This window comes from Trachinotus anak, unplaced genomic scaffold, assembly GCF_046630095.1.
Source record: "Trachinotus anak isolate AG129_WGS33_773 ecotype Australia unplaced genomic scaffold, CSIRO_AGI_Tana_v1 ptg000021l, whole genome shotgun sequence".
Classification (NCBI taxonomy): Eukaryota; Metazoa; Chordata; class Actinopteri; order Carangiformes; family Carangidae; genus Trachinotus; species Trachinotus anak.
The window spans coordinates 9,023,614-9,040,599 of record NW_027273872.1 but is presented as its reverse complement, the minus strand read 5'-3'; the positions used below and the strand labels follow the sequence as shown (position 1 = coordinate 9,040,599).

The following is a 16,986-nucleotide window of genomic DNA, read 5'->3' as shown; positions in this document are numbered from 1 at the left end:
CATTTTAAAGCAGTTTAACCCAACCTCAACATTTTTCGCTGAGGTATTTTTGATTGAGGGCTCATTCATGTTTTCCACCTTACAGGATATTACTAATCGTGCACTTTTCTTTTTCCCTACCATGCCCCAGTGGAAACCTGCATCAGCCTGTGGATAATTATTGCCATAATTAACCATAATTAACCCCGCCCACTCGCAAAAAAAAAAAAAAACTCTAACGTGATTGGCCAAAAGCGAACCTCACCTGTCTTGATGGGCGGTTTAGTGGGGGTTTAGTGGCGGGGATCCGAGGTGGTGTTTCGCGGACAGAATGCCTCGTTTGCCGCCCGTTTACTCAGATTTCTTCTACAGCCCTCTGACAGAAGACGTGGAGGAGCTGCTGGCTCGCTTCCAGCACACCGACTCAGTGAGGTATGAGGTGTTTACAGCCATCTGGAGGCAGATGGGCTTCTCAGATGTCTTCATTGGACTCTTAAGTGGGGGTGAGATGAAGAGATTCAGCAGAGTAGCCATGGCCACAGCTGTGAAGTACTTCCTGCCGCCATACAGCTACCAAATCAGAGTTGGAGGCTTGTATTTGATGTTTGGTTTTTACAACACACAGCTTTACGTACCACCTGTGAAGATAAGACTCGCCCTGAAGGACTGGGCTCAAGTTCAGAAGTTTGTCAAAGATTCTGTGGACGCTGGCCATCAAGATGTGGTTTATATCTACAGGAAGCTCGTTGCGACCAAAGCCATACACTACGTCGCCATGCCACATTTTCTCACCTTCCAAAAGCAGAGGAAACCGAAGAGGGAAACTGTGTGTGGAAAGTTTCTGGGGAGGACCACAGCTGTGCAGGATCTCATCTCTACGGACATGGTGGAGGAGGTGACCAGCATCCACAGTCATTACGAGAAGCTGAAGGAGGCCACAGCGGAGGTCAGCTGCCAGGTCACCATGACGCACCGAGACTTCGCCTCAAGCCTGAAGGACTGCATGTCAGAGTTCATCGCCTGGCAGCAGAAGACTTTCTCACAAGAAAACAAAGTCAAGGACGCTGGAGATGACGATGACGGCGACGACGACGACGACGACGATGATGATGACGAAGCTGAAGCTCAGTCCAGCAGCACCAGGGCCAGGCTCCTGTCCTCCATCAAACACAAGAGTTACAACAACTTCCAAGACGCACCCAAGTCCCGGAGGCACCGCCAGGCCAAGACGGTGGACTCATCCACCTCAGGCGTAGAGCAGGTGCAGGAGACTGTGTCTGTTCAGAGGAAGAGGCCTCCATCACTCAGGGCCCGCACCCGGAAGACCCTCGGGGAGATGCAAGAGGATGGCAAGCTCCAGGGCTGGCTCCTGAGTGCTCCTGAGAAGCTGGAGAGGGTCCCAGGGAGGAGGACCAACCAGGTAGCACCCTTCAGACCATGATGAGATCAAGTTCTGTCCTTCCATGTTCCGCCTAGTTTTCTTCATTGGGAAAAAAAAAGACATTTTAATTTGATAAACATTTGGATTTGAACTGTCTCTTTAGTTACTTCTTTAATAATTGGAACCCTTTAATTGTAAATAAATATACTTATCTGCTAATTGTCTCTCATTCTTATTTATACTGCTGACCTTTCAAATTGCTTTGAAATGCTAAAGGCTGACTGTGCTGTACTGGCTATAAAAGAAAATATTGGACCAGAGAGAAGACCTTTGAGGTAATATAGTGAATGTTAAGAATAATGGTGACACCTGGTGGCCAGACTGTCACTCTGCATCAACAACAAAAAAAAAAAAAAAACCCTCACACTTCAGCCCGGAAATATCGTTTGAAGAAGTTCCTCCTGAGCTTCCTGTGAGTTAATCCACTTGTTGAAGGCAAGAGGAGGAGGAGGAGGAGGCGGACACGAAGTTAAAGCTTCACCAAAAACAAATACCATGCCCGTCTAACCAGAGCGCGGAACCCGGCAGTCCAGCACCATGTTCGGTTTGAAAGAAGCCGGTGTCCTCGGCGCCTCCGTCGTTGTAGCGGGAGGAGTCGCGTATCTTATCTGGAGCTACGCGTCCTCCTCCGGGCAGAAGAAGCCGGAGTCCCGGCCCGGCCTGCACGGTAGGGGTCCCCGAGAGGAAGGAGGAGGCGGAAAGGAGGAAGAGGAGAAGCAGAGGAGAGAGGAAGCTATACCTGAACAAACTGTTGCGGTCGCTGCTGCTGCGCAAAAAGAGGTAAAATAAATAAATAAATAAATAAAACAATGAATGCAGCTTGACTGGACACAGTGCAGGTGAAGAGTGTGTTATCATGGAGCCACCGACCACGGGCGGACTGTGAGTCTGCAGGGCTGGAGTGGGCCCCTGGGAACTGACATGCCAGAGACCCCCACCCCTCCTACATACAACAAGACCCGCACACTTAAACACGCTCTCTGTGGTTGTTTTGCATCTTTTTGTTTTAACTCTGTTTTGCCGTTTTTACATTCAAGTAATTTTGCACCTCTGTGTGGTGCTTTTGTCTTTTTACTTGTTTAATGTGTCTGTGTTGTCACTGTGCATGCCTCAGTAGGCATTTTGTGTCTAGTCATACTCCTTTTGAGTCTCTGTGGTTCTTTTCAGTTGTTTTATGTCGCTTTTTTGTTGTTTTGCGTCTTTCAGTGATCATTTTGCATCTCTCCACAAAACAAATAGATGCAAAACAGCCACATTTTGAGTCCATTTTGACTCGTCTGTGTCTCCTTGTAGTTGTTTGTTTGAAATATTAACCGCCACTTCACACAGGGCCTCAGGCCCAGGGGCCTAAAGGTTCGAGGGGCCCCTGCTGTGCCCAGTAGGTCATTCAATAATTCAGTGTGCCACCAAATGTCCTCATGTGAATTTTAAAGGCGAGAAGCGAGGCGAGGCATGTTAGGGTTTTTTTTTTTTTTTTTTTTTTTTTTGCCTTCAATTATGAAATATGTATATTTTCATGGCCACAACACTCCACAGCAAGTTTAGGTAGGTTCTCTGGGTGTTGATATGGGGCATTCTGGGAAATGTAGTAGATCACTGTGTGATAAATTATCAATAGTATTTCAACTTATAGCCAGGTAACTGTAATTTACAGGATACATTGGGGTCCAAAAGTCTGAGACCACTTTTCCATTCACTTTAATGTGATTCTCTCTTAATTAGAATATGTTCTTTTAATTAACTTTTCACATAACAGAAACAAACTGTTTTGAAAACGATCCCTTATATTTGGTTATTAGATAATTGTGAACAAGCAAGACATTTTACAGTTAAAAGATAAATAATAGGGACACTGTCTCTAAAACCCCTCATAACCTAAAGATCTTTGATTTCAACCGATGTCTGCTGATTCTAATATATCTGCATTAAGGTAATGTCTGTCTATTTAATTGTCTGGCTTTAATTTCGCAAAGTTTAGCCAGTTTTTCATCAAAGAAAAGGTCTCGTATTTCTACATCATGTGAAGACACAGATGAACATGCGAGTGTTGGTATTGCAAACTTTCAAACAATAACCGGCCCTTATCTGATGTGTACTGGTCTCTGTGTGTGCAGCAGTCCAGGCATGTGCAGTCAGGGGGGACACAGGTTCTGGTTCTGGGTCTGGATGGAGCCGGTAAAACCAGTTTGCTGCATTGCTTGGCCACAGGCAGCCTGGAGCAGGACATGCAGCCGACACAGGGCTTCAACGCCGTCTCCATCAACAGAGAGGACCTGCACGTCGAGTTCCTAGAAAGTGAGTCTGAGCTCCTGTTCAGCACCTGAGTGAGCAAAAACAGAGGCGATGGTGACGGTCATATGTCTGTCTGTGTGTCTGTCTCTCTGTCAGTCGGAGGTAAAGAGGAACTGCGACTGTACTGGCAGAGGTACATGTCCAAGGCTCTTCTGCTGGTGTTCGTGGTCGACTCCTCCAACCCACAACGCTTCCCAGTCGCTAAGAAGCATCTACACGAGCTGCTGGCCTCTCACCCCCGCCTGCCTCTAATGGTGCTGGCCAACAAACAGGTGAGCATGACAGAAAACCACTCCAGACTGGTTTCAACAAAAGCCTCTGGGCCCCTTGTCCTCAAAGAACCTGGCTCAGTTTAAAATTAGAAACATTTAAGGCAGCTCCAGTGCTGCTACTAACTATTATTTTTTTAATAGATTAATGTGCTGATAATGTTCTCGATAAATCATTTAGTCTAAAATAGTCATCCAATCAAAACTCCAGAACCCACATGTATTCAGTTTGGTATAGGAGATAAATTAGAATTAAAAAAAATATTCACATTAGGAAGCAGAACATGAGCTTTAGTCAGTTAAGTTTTTTTTTGGTAAAAAAAAAATTACCTTAACGATGGATTATCAGTATAGCTGTTGATCAATGTTTTTAAATCAGCAGATCAATGAATCAACTGATAATTTCAGATCTTGTGTTCAGATGAGATTACACTGATTATGAGTTATTTTAATAACTACTGAATTAAAAGTACTTTTTTTTTTTTTAATTTATTTATTCCATGAAGAGTAAAACATGAATAAAACAGGTCTCTATTCAAATACTGTTTTCTCATCAATAAGTCAAAGCATAACAATAGATTTTTGTTCAGTTTCAGTTGGAACTGGTAAAGAGAAGGTTCTGAGTTGTCATGTGAACTTTGATTTAAAAAGAAAAAATCAAAGTAGTTGGAGAAAATTCATAGAAGTGTCTTAAGGCACCTGCAGCAATTTCATCAGTCTTATAAGTTTATTGCAGGCTATACGGTGCAACATGGATTTAATCTAAACTTGGGTACAACATCATGTTTGATGTGTGCAGACCATATGATGATTAACACCTTCTGAATCATAGGCTATAAGACAAGTTAACATATAAGCATAATCATCAGCGTGCGTCCTCCATCTGCGTTGCTATAGTGGTAAATAATGAAGCTAAACAAGAATTGAGCCCTTGCAACAGCGGTATTTATATGTATTGGAAAAAAAACAGAAGAAGAAGAGGAGGAGACTGTGGACCCTGTCGTAGCAGGGGGAAGCTCAGGGTGCCAACGTTGCAAGCGGAGTGTGAAGTTTTTGCCAGCATACATAAACATATGCAGCTGTCATTTCATGCAGCGTTCCTGTTGGTTGGGTTGTTGCAGCGGTCACATTGTGAGATGGTCATCCTAAATTTCTGACATTTTTTGTCCCAGGGTGTTTTTGGTTACAAGATGTGACAACAGCCATCTTTAAACCTCCCTCACAGATCATTTTAGATATCGCCACTTTTCTTTCACTTTGGTCATCCTTCCTCTGGGACAGCCCAAAATCACCGAAGTATACGATGCTGTGTTCAGAGTTGTGCTTTTGTGCAATTTGTTTTGCTACAAAATGTTCTCAAGATCTGTCTGAGACTGACAGTACCTGCTCTGTGGCACTGGATCATGTTCAGTGTTGCCATCTTCGTCCGTCTTTAGTACAGAAACATACGTGACCCTTGTTTGATTCATTAGAAATGAACTCTGTCAGTGAGAAATATTTGCTCATATTGTTGTTTGTTTCCAACTTGAACTCCATCAGCGCTGTGGTAATGCTGCTTTTTCATTCAGAGAAACTGATCATAAATCCCAGGGTTTGTAGGAACGATTCAAATTCTGACAAAAAGCGAAAGTAGGATCTGTGGAGTCTTTAAGTCTTAACGTTTAAAAGTCTGAAGAGAAGATGAGGTGTTTTATTTAGATTATCTGACAACACATAGAAACTGACTGGAGTCCACCTGCTCCAGAATATGAAAAGCTTGCCTCCAGATCGAGTATCAGAAAGTCAGATGATAATATTTTTTGAGACTCAGCTCCACCCTGACGTCTCCTCATGTTTCCTTCATGTCTCCAGGATCTTCCCGGCGCCTGCAGCATCACTGACCTCCACGAAGCTCTGTCCCTGTCCGAGGTCGGAGACCGCAGGTTGTTCCTCATCGGTACCCACGTGAAGAAGGGAGAGGCGCAGCTGAGCTCAGGCGTTCAGGACGCCCGGGACCTGATCATGGAGATGGTTTGTGAGGGCAGATAAAACACTCTGGTCTCAGTCCGTTGGTGGTTGTCACTTAATCCTGTGTTTGTTTCTGTAATAGTTTCTTTGCACTTTACTGTTTTCACTAAAGCAGATTGGCTGAAACTCTTTTATTTATTTGTGAGAAAATTAAATCTTGTTGTTTTTGTATGTTACATTTGGGATTAAAAAAACATTTTCACCGTTACCAAATGACCAGACCTGAATGCTAAAATTATTTTTTTATTTAAAATGTTTTTTCCAGACCTATGTTTATTTAAGCTGGTTTTCAAATTTTATTCTTACCAAAAATGTATTTTCTTTTTGTCCCAGCAGGAGACGGGTAGAGCCATAAATCTGTCACTTTACAACACTGTTATTGAGTGCTATTCATTAATGTCTGCTTCTGTAGATGATGACACATGAGCGACTCTAAAAGCAGTCCAGGTGCTGCCTTCGGGTTTTATCGCTGGTGCTCAGATGGCACAGAGTCCCAGTGGATTTACTTCAGGCCATCTGTGCACCCAGTGGCCGCAGCTCTACCACCTGCAATGAGCTAACACTTTGTTGGCATCATAACTTCTTTGTTTTTTTTCATTGTGTCAGTGTATGCAATCAAAAATGTAAAAGAAAAGACACTTATTATTTTTCTAATTTGGATGTTATCATAATGTTATTCATGTGTCATAATCCACAGAATATTCAATACCTCAACATCAAGATTTAAGGCTGTGCTGGGCGAGATTTTCACGAGACAATAAACATATCAGTCCTAAATGTTTAAATCTGTGCAGTCAGCGAAACACAAAACTGAGGAAGATTCTGCTGTATGCAGGTCAGCGATGGTGCCTGTCATGATTTCTCTGTGTTTTTTCTTTTTTTTTAATTTTCACTTTTCATACACTGACTCCTTTCTGCCATTTGGGGCCGCCAACATGCAAACTTGCTGAGTGCAGCTTTAAGAAAAAGACAAGCTCCCTGTTGTGCCGTTAGTGTTTAAAAAAACATTACTTCAACAGGAAATTTAATGTCTCAATAAAACAGCTGTTGACTGAATCAGGTAGAGCTGAAGCTGAGGGCAGTTCGCTCCAGTAATTTTTCTGATGTTACCAAACCTTAACACTACATGACATCTTTTCTCACTGGAGTGTTAGTGTTGGATTACAGCTTCAAAAACGCAGTAACTTTAGAACCTACTCTGATATGTGTTTGTCGTAATCTTAAAAAAGGAATTTACTATATCTTGAAGAGGAAAAGAGAATATAAACCACAGATTTTCAGAGAGACATTACATTACAGCTTTTACTCATTATTTTATCTTATTATTTTTTTTATTTGATGAAATTCATGGGTCTACGCTGTTCAATTGTGCAGAACCTTCGTATATACCATTTATGAGGAATGTAAAGGCACATTTTTGTAATTTCATCCAAAGTTTCATAGCTTTTTCCAATATCAAAACATGTTCAGTTTAAAGTACTGTGTGAAAAGATGCCTCCCAGTTCAATATAGTCTTATAAAGTGTTTTTCACATTTAAATAAAGTGTTTCCAGTAAACTGCTGTGGTGTTTTCATTGTAACACATCCACGTACAGAACGCCATGCAGTGCCATATTCATGGGGATAAAACTAATAATAAAGACATCTTATCTGAGAATGCAGATTGACTTCTGCGGTGAGGAAAAACCTTAAAACCTTATTCTAACACAGCGTCTGGCCTTTACACTGTCGTCGCGCAGTCAGAGCACATTTATGTCTGGAATCTGATAGAAACACAGCTGCCGCCTTCGTCACTGACCTCAACATATCAACATATCACTTAACATCCTGCATCGGAAATCTTGAGCCAGTGAGATGGGCGGTTTAACTGTGCAGACTCCGGTTTCAAGGAGTCCTCAGGTGTGGAACTGGTTGCTAAGGACTCCTGGCTCCATAGCAACAGCAGGAGTTTAGTGTGTGACACCATCAGCAGGCAACAGGTCGATACATCCAGCCCACAGCACTGCTGCAAGTTGAGATGGTGTCTGAAAAACATGGTGAAGTTAAACAAGTCTTATGTGCAAAAGAGTCTTCAGATGATTGTGGTCTGATGTTTTCAGCCTCATGTGTTTTGTTGTTGATTCTTCCAGGTGTCCAGTCCAGATTTGGTCCATCAAACAGGTGAAGTAACATCTTTTTTTTTTTTTTTTTTTAAATCAATTTATCCTTTTATCAGATGCATCAATGAGTTTAAGTTAAGTTTTTAAGTGATAATGACTGGTTTTTACTACCTATTTTGAATATTTATCAGAGTGGCAGAGTGTGCTTTGCTCAGTTGTATTTTCACATATCATTTCTATGATATATTTCATCTGATACCAGCTGAAATCTCTGGCTGAAGTGGATTAGCAGCTGAAATAGTTAACTTGCTAAAAGTACTGGATAAAGGGCTGATACATCCAGCTTCTGCCAACAGAGTGTGGAAGTTCGAACGCAAACTTTACACCAAAGCAAATTAAAAAAGTTCAATCATATGAAACCAATATTGTAACAGTATCCACATTTATATTATCTGTAAATATAGCATCCAGTTTATAAGTGTTCATAATAGGTGGAATCTGTGACAGGTGGCACTTGAGCTTATCTGCCCGGGCTGTGGTGTTGTAGATCAGACCACTGGTTTTTCATCTGTCTAATTTCTTTAACTTTTATCATAGTTTTTATTTATTTCATTCAAATAGTAGCTTATCCACCACTTTTTCTTACCCTGTCTGTTGTAACCTAAATTGTATCTTCTCTTATCTTATTTTCACTTTATTGTATTATATTTGTCCATAACTGAGCAAGTGTCACAGTCTTTTCTGTTCCTTTTTTTATGTGTAACTATGTCCTATACCAGTTTGAGGTCAAAAGAAAAGTGTGGTTTCTTTCAGGCAAAGCTGCTAAATGAAAAACCACTGTAAGGAAAATGAATGACTCACAGGTAAATTCTGACAGTTTCATCTTTCAGTTTGATTAGTGGCCACGGTGAGGTTTCAAATTCAAAACCAACTGTTTAAACTTAAGAGCAGGATCAGGTTTTGGATGTTTCAGCTCTGCCAGAAAAAGTAGAAAACCCTCAACAGAAACAGGAAACCCTCAGAGTGATTGCATGCTCCCCTCTGGGAACAAAGTGCCTGAAATGCGCTTGTATTTAATGCTGATTAGTGTGGGGTTTTTTTTTTGTGAATGTTGTGTTTCTTTTTGGCAGAATCTTGGAGCTGGCGCAGCACAAAACCTCAAAAACAGTTTGGGCTACGACTCCGTGGTGAGTAGCCGAGTCACATACACTTCTCTGAGACCACAAGAAGTATCACAACGGCCTCTGTCCATTGCGTGTTTGGTTTTACAGTTTTTCAGCTTATAAAGACAACCAGCTGTTACATCATATGAGATTGCATGTTTGTTCATTGATCCAGTCTGAAATAGTCTCCAATAATCCAATGGCCTGAATGGTCAGTGTGATTAAAGACAGATGTTTGGCTCAATCAGAATGAACAGGGGTCACATCTGATTGTAAGTATAATTGTTTAATTTAATAATTGCCCACTTGGAAAATATTTATTCTGCTTCTGCATCAACATCTTCATAATCACTGGAAACTTTTCCTCTTTGTCATTGATCAGCGCGAAGCTGAGCTGGGGCAACCAGGAGCCAATATGGCCCCTTTCCGCTTCAGCGCTCGGAGCCAGTCCAAGTGCAAGAATCCAATACCTGGCCAAGCACAAAAGAGACTTCTCAGCAAGGGAGGACCACCGGAGGTAACTGTAGCCTCGTCTGCACCCCGAACATTATTGATGACTCTATCAAAAAAGCATGAGAGCTTGGGAGGGCTGTTTGTGTTCACGCTCTGAAGGAGAGTACACAAGTTTTACTGTAGTGCTGCATTGACATTATCTGTGGAAATGTTTGCAAAAGTGAAGGGTAATAACTGCAAAGTCCCCCTGATGATTCAGGAAACTCTTAAAGTGATGTCCAGGACTGATGCCAGATGCATCCTGGGCTATGGCGATCACCCCTGAGAGCTGTCAGGCTCAATTAACGGACCTGATGGTAGTTACAGTCCCGAAGCTTTTATTTTGATATTGTTTGTTGCTTCGTGACTCAGGCGTCACATTAAAAGCACAGTGACATGCAGTGTAATTCAATCAGAAGCCCACACAGGAAGTGCAGCTCCCAGAAAATAATAATAATTTACTGTAACTGATGATGACAGTGATCACCTGCAGGATGTTCATCAGAGATTCACAGTGTGGAGGAGCTGTGAGAAGATACTGATCCAGGCTGATGAATACATAGGCACAGATAGACTGACTAAATTTACACTGTGATAAATGATCACAGTGATAATTACACTGCTGCTCCACATCTTATCACTGCAGTCTGCAGTCCAGAGTCTCATCCATCTTTTTCATTTCTAATCTAATTATTTACAAAACACAATGTCTGCTCCTGCTTGACTGTTCATTTTGCAAAATAATTTTCATTTGCCATTAAGTAAGAATTTAGATAAGTAAGAATAGTCAGATAAGCCCAGAAATAGGCATTAATTATATAAATAGATGTTAAAATAACCAAAATCTAGCATCAATATTTTAAGCATTGAGGACTCAGCACCAAGTTCTTTCCATTAAGTTCTTTCCATTAAATTCTTAGTTAAAGGAGTTATTTATTTTCCCCCAAATCCCATGAAAAGACCTATCCTGTCTGTGTCTTTAAGCTCTAAGCTCATTGTTTCCTGCTGAAGACAAACATCTTATAGTTCCAATCCTATAGCTTTATTTTTAAAAAGCGACACGAATTTCCTAAAACAGTTGGCCACTGTAGTTTTTTGCAAACTTTCCCTTAAAAGGGAGGATGCCGTATATTATTGGGGTCTATTTTCAGCAGCGGATTAATCCACATTTCCTGTCCCTGCGAGTATTTATGGCAGCAGGACAGTGTGGGTGACAGTCAAAATAAACTACAGTGTGTGTTCATGGTGATGAAAGAACATGTCTCCCAGTGCAAAAGTGACTCAATGCAGCTCTATGGCTCAGAGGAATAAGATATATCAGGCTGCAGAAAAACACACAATACCTGTTAGTAGGATCAAGTCATTGTTGGTTTTAGTCTTTTGATGAGTTGTATTGACAATAAGAAACATTTTGAATATCACTAAACTCCTCCTTTACACTTTGAATCAGTTGGAAAGGATTTTGCAGAGGTGAAACATTCACTACTTGGATTTTTGCTTAAAGAACAAAAATGAATGAGTTTGTCAGCAGGAAACAATTCACAGTCTCAGTGAAGTGTTTCACAAAATTTAAATGTTTTTGCTGGTGCAGCTGATTTTCCACTCATACCTCCGTCATCAGCTGAGCCCTGACACTTATCCATTGTTCTGTACCCCCACCCCTTCTCCTCCTCCTCCCTCCTGGCTTGAGACATTGTTTTGTCCCAGACTAACAACACGACATACTATAATGGACATTGTAATAGCTTCCATTTTCCTGCAGGAAGGAGGAGGAGGCAAGCTTCTTCAGGAAGACCCAGCGTCCTTCCTCGAAGACGTCCCAGTACGAGAACATTGTCCGCCTGTCAACACCCAAAACCAGGAGCCACAGCTCCCAGGAAGCAGGGTAAAAGCCTTGTTACACATCAAAAGTCAACCAGCGAAGTTAAGTTAAACTGAGCCAAACTAATCGAACCTGAATCAAAAGAGTGTTTTATGAAAGAAGTGACTTGGTGATTTTCAGGATAAAAGATGTATAAATTGGCGTATATATTGAAACCGAGCTCAAACTGTTTAGACAATAAAATAACATTGATTCAACAGCTTTCCAATGTATTTCATTGTTAAGCTCGACTTAAATACATTTCAAAATAAAGTTGAATGAAAAGTCAGAGGATGACTTCAACTGTCCAACAGCTGCTGAGACATTTCAGTCTGAATATTCATAGGAAAAAAATATTTTATTGTAAATTTAACATCTTCGTTTAAACTCACCTTTGACCCTGAGATAAGCACTTTCCTTTTTAAACTGACGTTTTAGAGACAAAAAAACCCAACAATTAATCAAAAAATAAGGAAAGTCATTAATTTAGCTTATCATTAGGTGCAGCCCAAAATTTAGCTTTGCCAAGCAGAAACCAATGTTATTCTGGAGAAGTTGAATGAATTAAGTTTTGTATTACTGTATTTTAACAATTATCTTTTTTTTGCACTGACAGCAACAGTTTGGAAACATATTTATCACATCAAACTACTGCTTTACAGTGAAGAAATGTGTACAATATGTAGAGCAGCTCCATGACAAACTCTTCGTGGTATCTGTTTCAGAGATTATCTCCACATCCAGCTCTGCAGTAGACCTCTGTGTCACCAGTTTTTGGCAGATTTGTGACTCCAAACTCCAAAATCTTTTCATTCTCCCTTCAGGGAGCCCACATACGAACCAAAGTCTAGAATTTAATCGCTGCAGAATAAAACATATCATAAAGTTAAACATGACACGGCCAAGCAGAGGCTCATGTCCAACACTAACGTCTCCGCTCTGTGAGGAAGCCAACGTTTGGACATCTGTTATTTCAGTGTCAGACTGTGGGAGAGTGAGGAGCAGAGACAATAGAGCTCATTGTCCAGAGTTCAGGACCCCTGGGGCGCTCGCAGACAGCCGCGGAAGTCTTTTTATAAATCCTGAACACTGCAGCCGTGGAACATGCTGCTGTTGGGCATGGACAGAGATTCATCCAGGGTTTATATTCTGAGCTCAATACACAAAATGAATGTTTGCATTCCTAATAGTTGACATTACACTGATTGCTGTTTTAATGCCCTGCCCCAAAAAATAATAATAAAAAGAAACTTAAACCTCACAAGTTGTTGCTCCAAAGAAAAAACACAAAAAAGTGAAACAAATTAATAAATCAGACAAAACACGAGGCACAACCACGTGGCAGATAAAAATCAAAGACTTTCCTCTGAAAAATTAAACAGATTAGAAATCTACACCTTGAGAATAAAAGCACCTAAATTGACATATCTTCTTATGGATATCAGCGATTCAAATAATACACAGCGAAAGTGTAAAATATGGGACCTTTAAACTTAACATTTTCTTGAAATGATCATTTGAATAATTAATGTACGTGTATGGTGATGTTATATGTTTGGAAGACAAAAAAGGTACAAAGTAAATATAGCAAATGCAGGATCCACTTACTCTGAGCTTTCAACTGTATCCAGTGACCTTCTTATTCAGGCCTTTTGTAGAATGGTGATTTGGTTGAAAGCTCCAGGAACTAGCACAGATATGTTTGACAAATCTACTTTCATAACAAACATAAAGCTAGGAACTATATGACTTTTGGTGGGGAAAATATAGAGATAGATATGAAACAAAGATAAAGAAGGAGACAGTCTAAGAGCACTACAGCTCTGTAAGACATTTCAGATGTTTGTGCCATGCAGCATGTTTGAAGGCGTCTCTGTTGGTCCCACAGGCCTCCTCACACACCTCAGTGTGAGAATAATTGTCCGATCTGGCACATTGATCCCAGAGTGAGAACTGCCGTGATCACACCTCGACTGCTGCAGCTCTCACAGCCCAAAGTGAACCATCTAGACCTCCAGAGCAACAGAGAGGTGAGATCCTAAAGCGCGTGTGCACTGGAAAAACCCCACATACAAATAATCGGTAATGTTGGCTGACAAGGTGCATCAGCATTGTTGCACGGATTCTATAGGATTTTAAACAGACCTCAATAGAGGCGATTTCAGACCTTATTCATTTGTGTTACTGTTGAAGACAGACGCTTCAACTTTCTCTCCTCACACTTTATTGTGTAATCATCAAAAATCATCACAGCCTACTGTTGTCTTGCGGTGGTTGTATAAGAGGTGAGCAAAGTGACGATGTAGCAGGAGACAGTAGAAATGTCAGTCATCAGTGTTTGCTATGCCAAGGTATCTCCTGCTGTCATATCTCTGATTATATTAGACCATTGAAAGGTATTTTGTAAAGGATTTTGCATTAATGTAATAAGGTACCAGAATTTATAGAAAATGTATAATATATAATGACCTAGTACATATTGATATTATATACTGTGGTAGAGATTTTCTAACTTTCATGTACCTCTATGTAATAAATTTCAGGGGTGGTGTCCTTTCTGAATGGGACTGTTTACTGTAGCAGTTGACCGAAAACTGTGTTGGACACCAGAGCTTTTGATAACTTTTTATATGAAACAAATTGAGACCTTCCTCAGCCACTGCTGGGATTCTTCTTTTTTCTATTGTGGGACTAATTTACTCTTGAGAGACCCTGTAACTTTGTACTAACCTCTCTGTCTCCCCAGAGCGCTGCCTCCATTGTGTCCCTGGCATCCAGAAGAGTCCGACTCTCTCAACGACTGGTCCGGCTGTCACTGCCCAGACTGAAACAGAGCAACATCTGCTGCGAGCTTGGACGTCCGGAGGAATCAATCTGGACTGTGAGAACACTCACTGGCATGCATCTTCCCTTCAGGAGCATCTCATGTCACTATTTACCGTGTTCATTCTGTCCTCACCTAAAGGATTTTAATGATGCCAACTCAATACCATTAGAAGAGTCATAATTCACTCATATCTAGTTATTACTTTTGGAGAATATTCCTCTAAAACTGTCTCAACGGCAACAAACACAAAGCAGAAAACACAACAACTTGCTCAACATCACAAAATAAGATTTTTTAAAGATTTTTTTCCAGCTGTTTGACCCAAATTTCTTTCACCAGTTGTGGAGTTCAACATGATGAATAGCACATTAAATTAATTGTCGAACTCTCCAATTATTGCCATCAGCCGAATGACTATTTGATGCATTCTCTGCATGCATTCAGTTTCCAGATTTTTATTGGCCATCCATTGTTTCGCAGTCTGGTTCTTATTCAATTTGATTAAGACACAAGTTTTGGGTCATTACTGTCTAAGTTTTCTCTGGCATTTTCTTCTTAAACCCCCTTTAACATTTCTTAAAGTTAATGTCATTATAATTTACATTATGTAGCATACATCTGTCGAAACCCCTCATATCAGTCATTATCTCCACAAACAGGTTTCAGGAGCGGCGAGGAGAGCCACAGCAAGCGCTCGAGTTGAAATGCTGGCAACACCAAAGCAGCTTCCCGAGGACTACGTCCCTCCACGAGAACCAGATTGGATCCGGAGAACCGCCATTTCCACCTGAGCTTCAGAACCACAACCAAGTCAGTGCACATCTAGTTTGTGCTCTTTGTGAGACTAAATCACTGACAGACCAAACATGCAAAACTTTAATGATGCAATTAAGACTTAAACTTTAAAAGTGGTGTTAAATACATATAGATCTTAATAAAGGAATAATCTCTTATTTTGGTGCTTTCAAACTGTCTGAAGATCTTTATATTCTATGTTTTCATTCCTCCAGGCCTGCGACAGCCAGAGCTGGGGGCATTATTTGTTATGTCAGACCCATTCCAGTGAATGCAATATCAAGCGATAGTACGAACTCATGGATGAACTCAAGGATTAATTTATTAAATTTTGGTGGTCAAAGGTCAAAGTTCAACATAACAGTGATCTCACAGTCTTGTGAATGCAAATTTCATTGCATCTGGCACAAAAATTCATTTTGACTGAACTGATGAACTGATAAGAATTTCACAAAGTCACACATTTTTGGCCATAACTCACAAATGTAGACAGTAATTATGACATAAGCTAACTCAAATGTCTATAAAAGAAAGATGACATTTCATATCCAAATGGTCTTCAGGTCATTATTCAAGGCTTTAACTCAGGAAGAGGAGTTTATGACCATATTTCCTGCAACTTGACTGGTAGGTGGAGGAAACAACCACAAGGTGGTCATTCTAGTTTCAAAGTCTTTTGTTCTAATAATCACAATAAAGCTAGAATAGCAGTAGAATAGGTTTTTTATATGATTTGCAGTAATTCAATCAAATGTGATAAAATCACAAAAACAAGAGAAACCCTGCACCAAACTGCTTTAACTGCAAACTGCAAACAAATGGAAGAAAAATCAAGATGAGCAAAGGCACCAGGATTTAGTTACAGGATCTAAATGACAACCAGAAGCAAACAAGAAAGTTGCAACTTATTAAAAAAGATTTGAAAAAAATCACTAAGTTAACATTCCTACCTCAGTTTGATAGATCTGGAAGGAAAATGTGTATGAGAACAATCCAAACTGGTTCATCTGTTTCTCTGCACTCGCTGGTTCATCTGTTGATATCATCACCATGTGCATGAAACCTCAAAGTGGTTAGTGTTGGATTGTGACATTATGACTTATGAAAGATTTCTGGTTTAAATCTCTGATCTTTTGGCAAAATCAAAAGCAGAGACAGTGAGTGATGTTAGGAATAAAAAACATATCTCCCTCTCTCTCCGTCTGAGACCTGTGTCTGAGCCTCAGCGTGATCCACACGATTTTTCCTTTGCACTCGAGCTGGATTCAGTGTTTATATCACAACCATGTGTCTATGAATCCTGTCCGCGCACTGATTTCTATTCAGTATTTACTTTAGACAAAGCCATTCTGCTTCTAGAGGTCATGACTTGTTGAAAATACCACAAATCTGGCCACAGTGGCCTGAGCTTCAGTTTGGAAATCCACTGTAATCCCAGTGACACCTCTCTTGCATAAAACGTGGGCACTGCTGATGTGAGGCCCTGTACTGTAATTCAGTGTGAAGCCCTGCAGGCAGCAACAGCCAGTGTGGGCTGGAGATCAGCGCAGGTTTGTGCTCCGGCTCGGGGCAGAGGCCGGCCAGACATCAAAGGAGATTGAACCCACGTCCCGCTGGCAGGCTAATCTGGGATTAGCCTGCTGCGATCGTGACCTGGGACCGCAAGGTAGTGAAGAGGAGGTAGGAGGGTTGGGGGAAAAACAAAATAGAGTTTTAACAGAGGACTTTCTCAGAGGAGTTTTGCTCACATGTTGCTATTTT

The 16,986-nt window shown here is 40.9% G+C and overlaps 3 protein-coding genes across 7 annotated transcripts; all 3 read left to right on the top strand.

The window, feature by feature from the left end:
* The first annotated feature begins 184 nt into the window (after window positions 1–184).
* LOC139605544 (snRNA-activating protein complex subunit 1-like) lies at window positions 185–1,579 on the top strand. Its single transcript, XM_071457105.1, has one exon. It carries the CDS (start codon window positions 311–313, stop codon window positions 1,418–1,420), a length of 1,110 nt encoding a protein of 369 aa, XP_071313206.1. The 5' UTR covers window positions 185–310; the 3' UTR covers window positions 1,421–1,579.
* On the top strand, window positions 270–7,545 carry arl9 (ADP-ribosylation factor-like 9). 4 transcript variants are annotated; one of them, XM_071457109.1, is made up of 4 exons: window positions 270–411; window positions 3,535–3,715; window positions 3,809–3,984; window positions 5,833–7,545. In XM_071457109.1, the coding sequence occupies exons 2-4, from the start codon at window positions 3,646–3,648 to the stop codon at window positions 6,007–6,009; spliced, it is 423 nt and encodes a 140-aa protein (XP_071313210.1). In that variant the 5' UTR covers window positions 270–411; window positions 3,535–3,645; the 3' UTR covers window positions 6,010–7,545. The 4 variants fall into 4 exon arrangements, with proteins under 4 accessions (XP_071313210.1, XP_071313211.1, XP_071313209.1 ...); XM_071457110.1 differs by having other exon boundaries at window positions 388–411; window positions 3,538–3,715; XM_071457108.1 differs by lacking the exon at window positions 270–411 and adding an exon at window positions 1,781–2,200 and having other exon boundaries at window positions 3,538–3,715.
* A 129-nt stretch (window positions 7,546–7,674) lies between these two features.
* Window positions 7,675–16,397, top strand: LOC139605546 (sperm microtubule associated protein 2-like). 2 transcript variants are annotated; one of them, XM_071457112.1, is made up of 10 exons: window positions 7,675–8,024; window positions 8,118–8,148; window positions 8,901–8,950; window positions 9,218–9,274; window positions 9,633–9,767; window positions 11,505–11,627; window positions 13,492–13,633; window positions 14,350–14,484; window positions 15,090–15,240; window positions 15,441–16,397. In XM_071457112.1, the coding sequence occupies exons 3-9, from the start codon at window positions 8,940–8,942 to the stop codon at window positions 15,219–15,221; spliced, it is 735 nt and encodes a 244-aa protein (XP_071313213.1). In that variant the 5' UTR covers window positions 7,675–8,024; window positions 8,118–8,148; window positions 8,901–8,939; the 3' UTR covers window positions 15,222–15,240; window positions 15,441–16,397. The 2 variants fall into 2 exon arrangements, with proteins under 2 accessions (XP_071313213.1, XP_071313212.1); XM_071457111.1 differs by lacking the exon at window positions 8,901–8,950 and having other exon boundaries at window positions 15,441–16,396.
* Window positions 16,398–16,986: the final 589 nt, after the last annotated feature.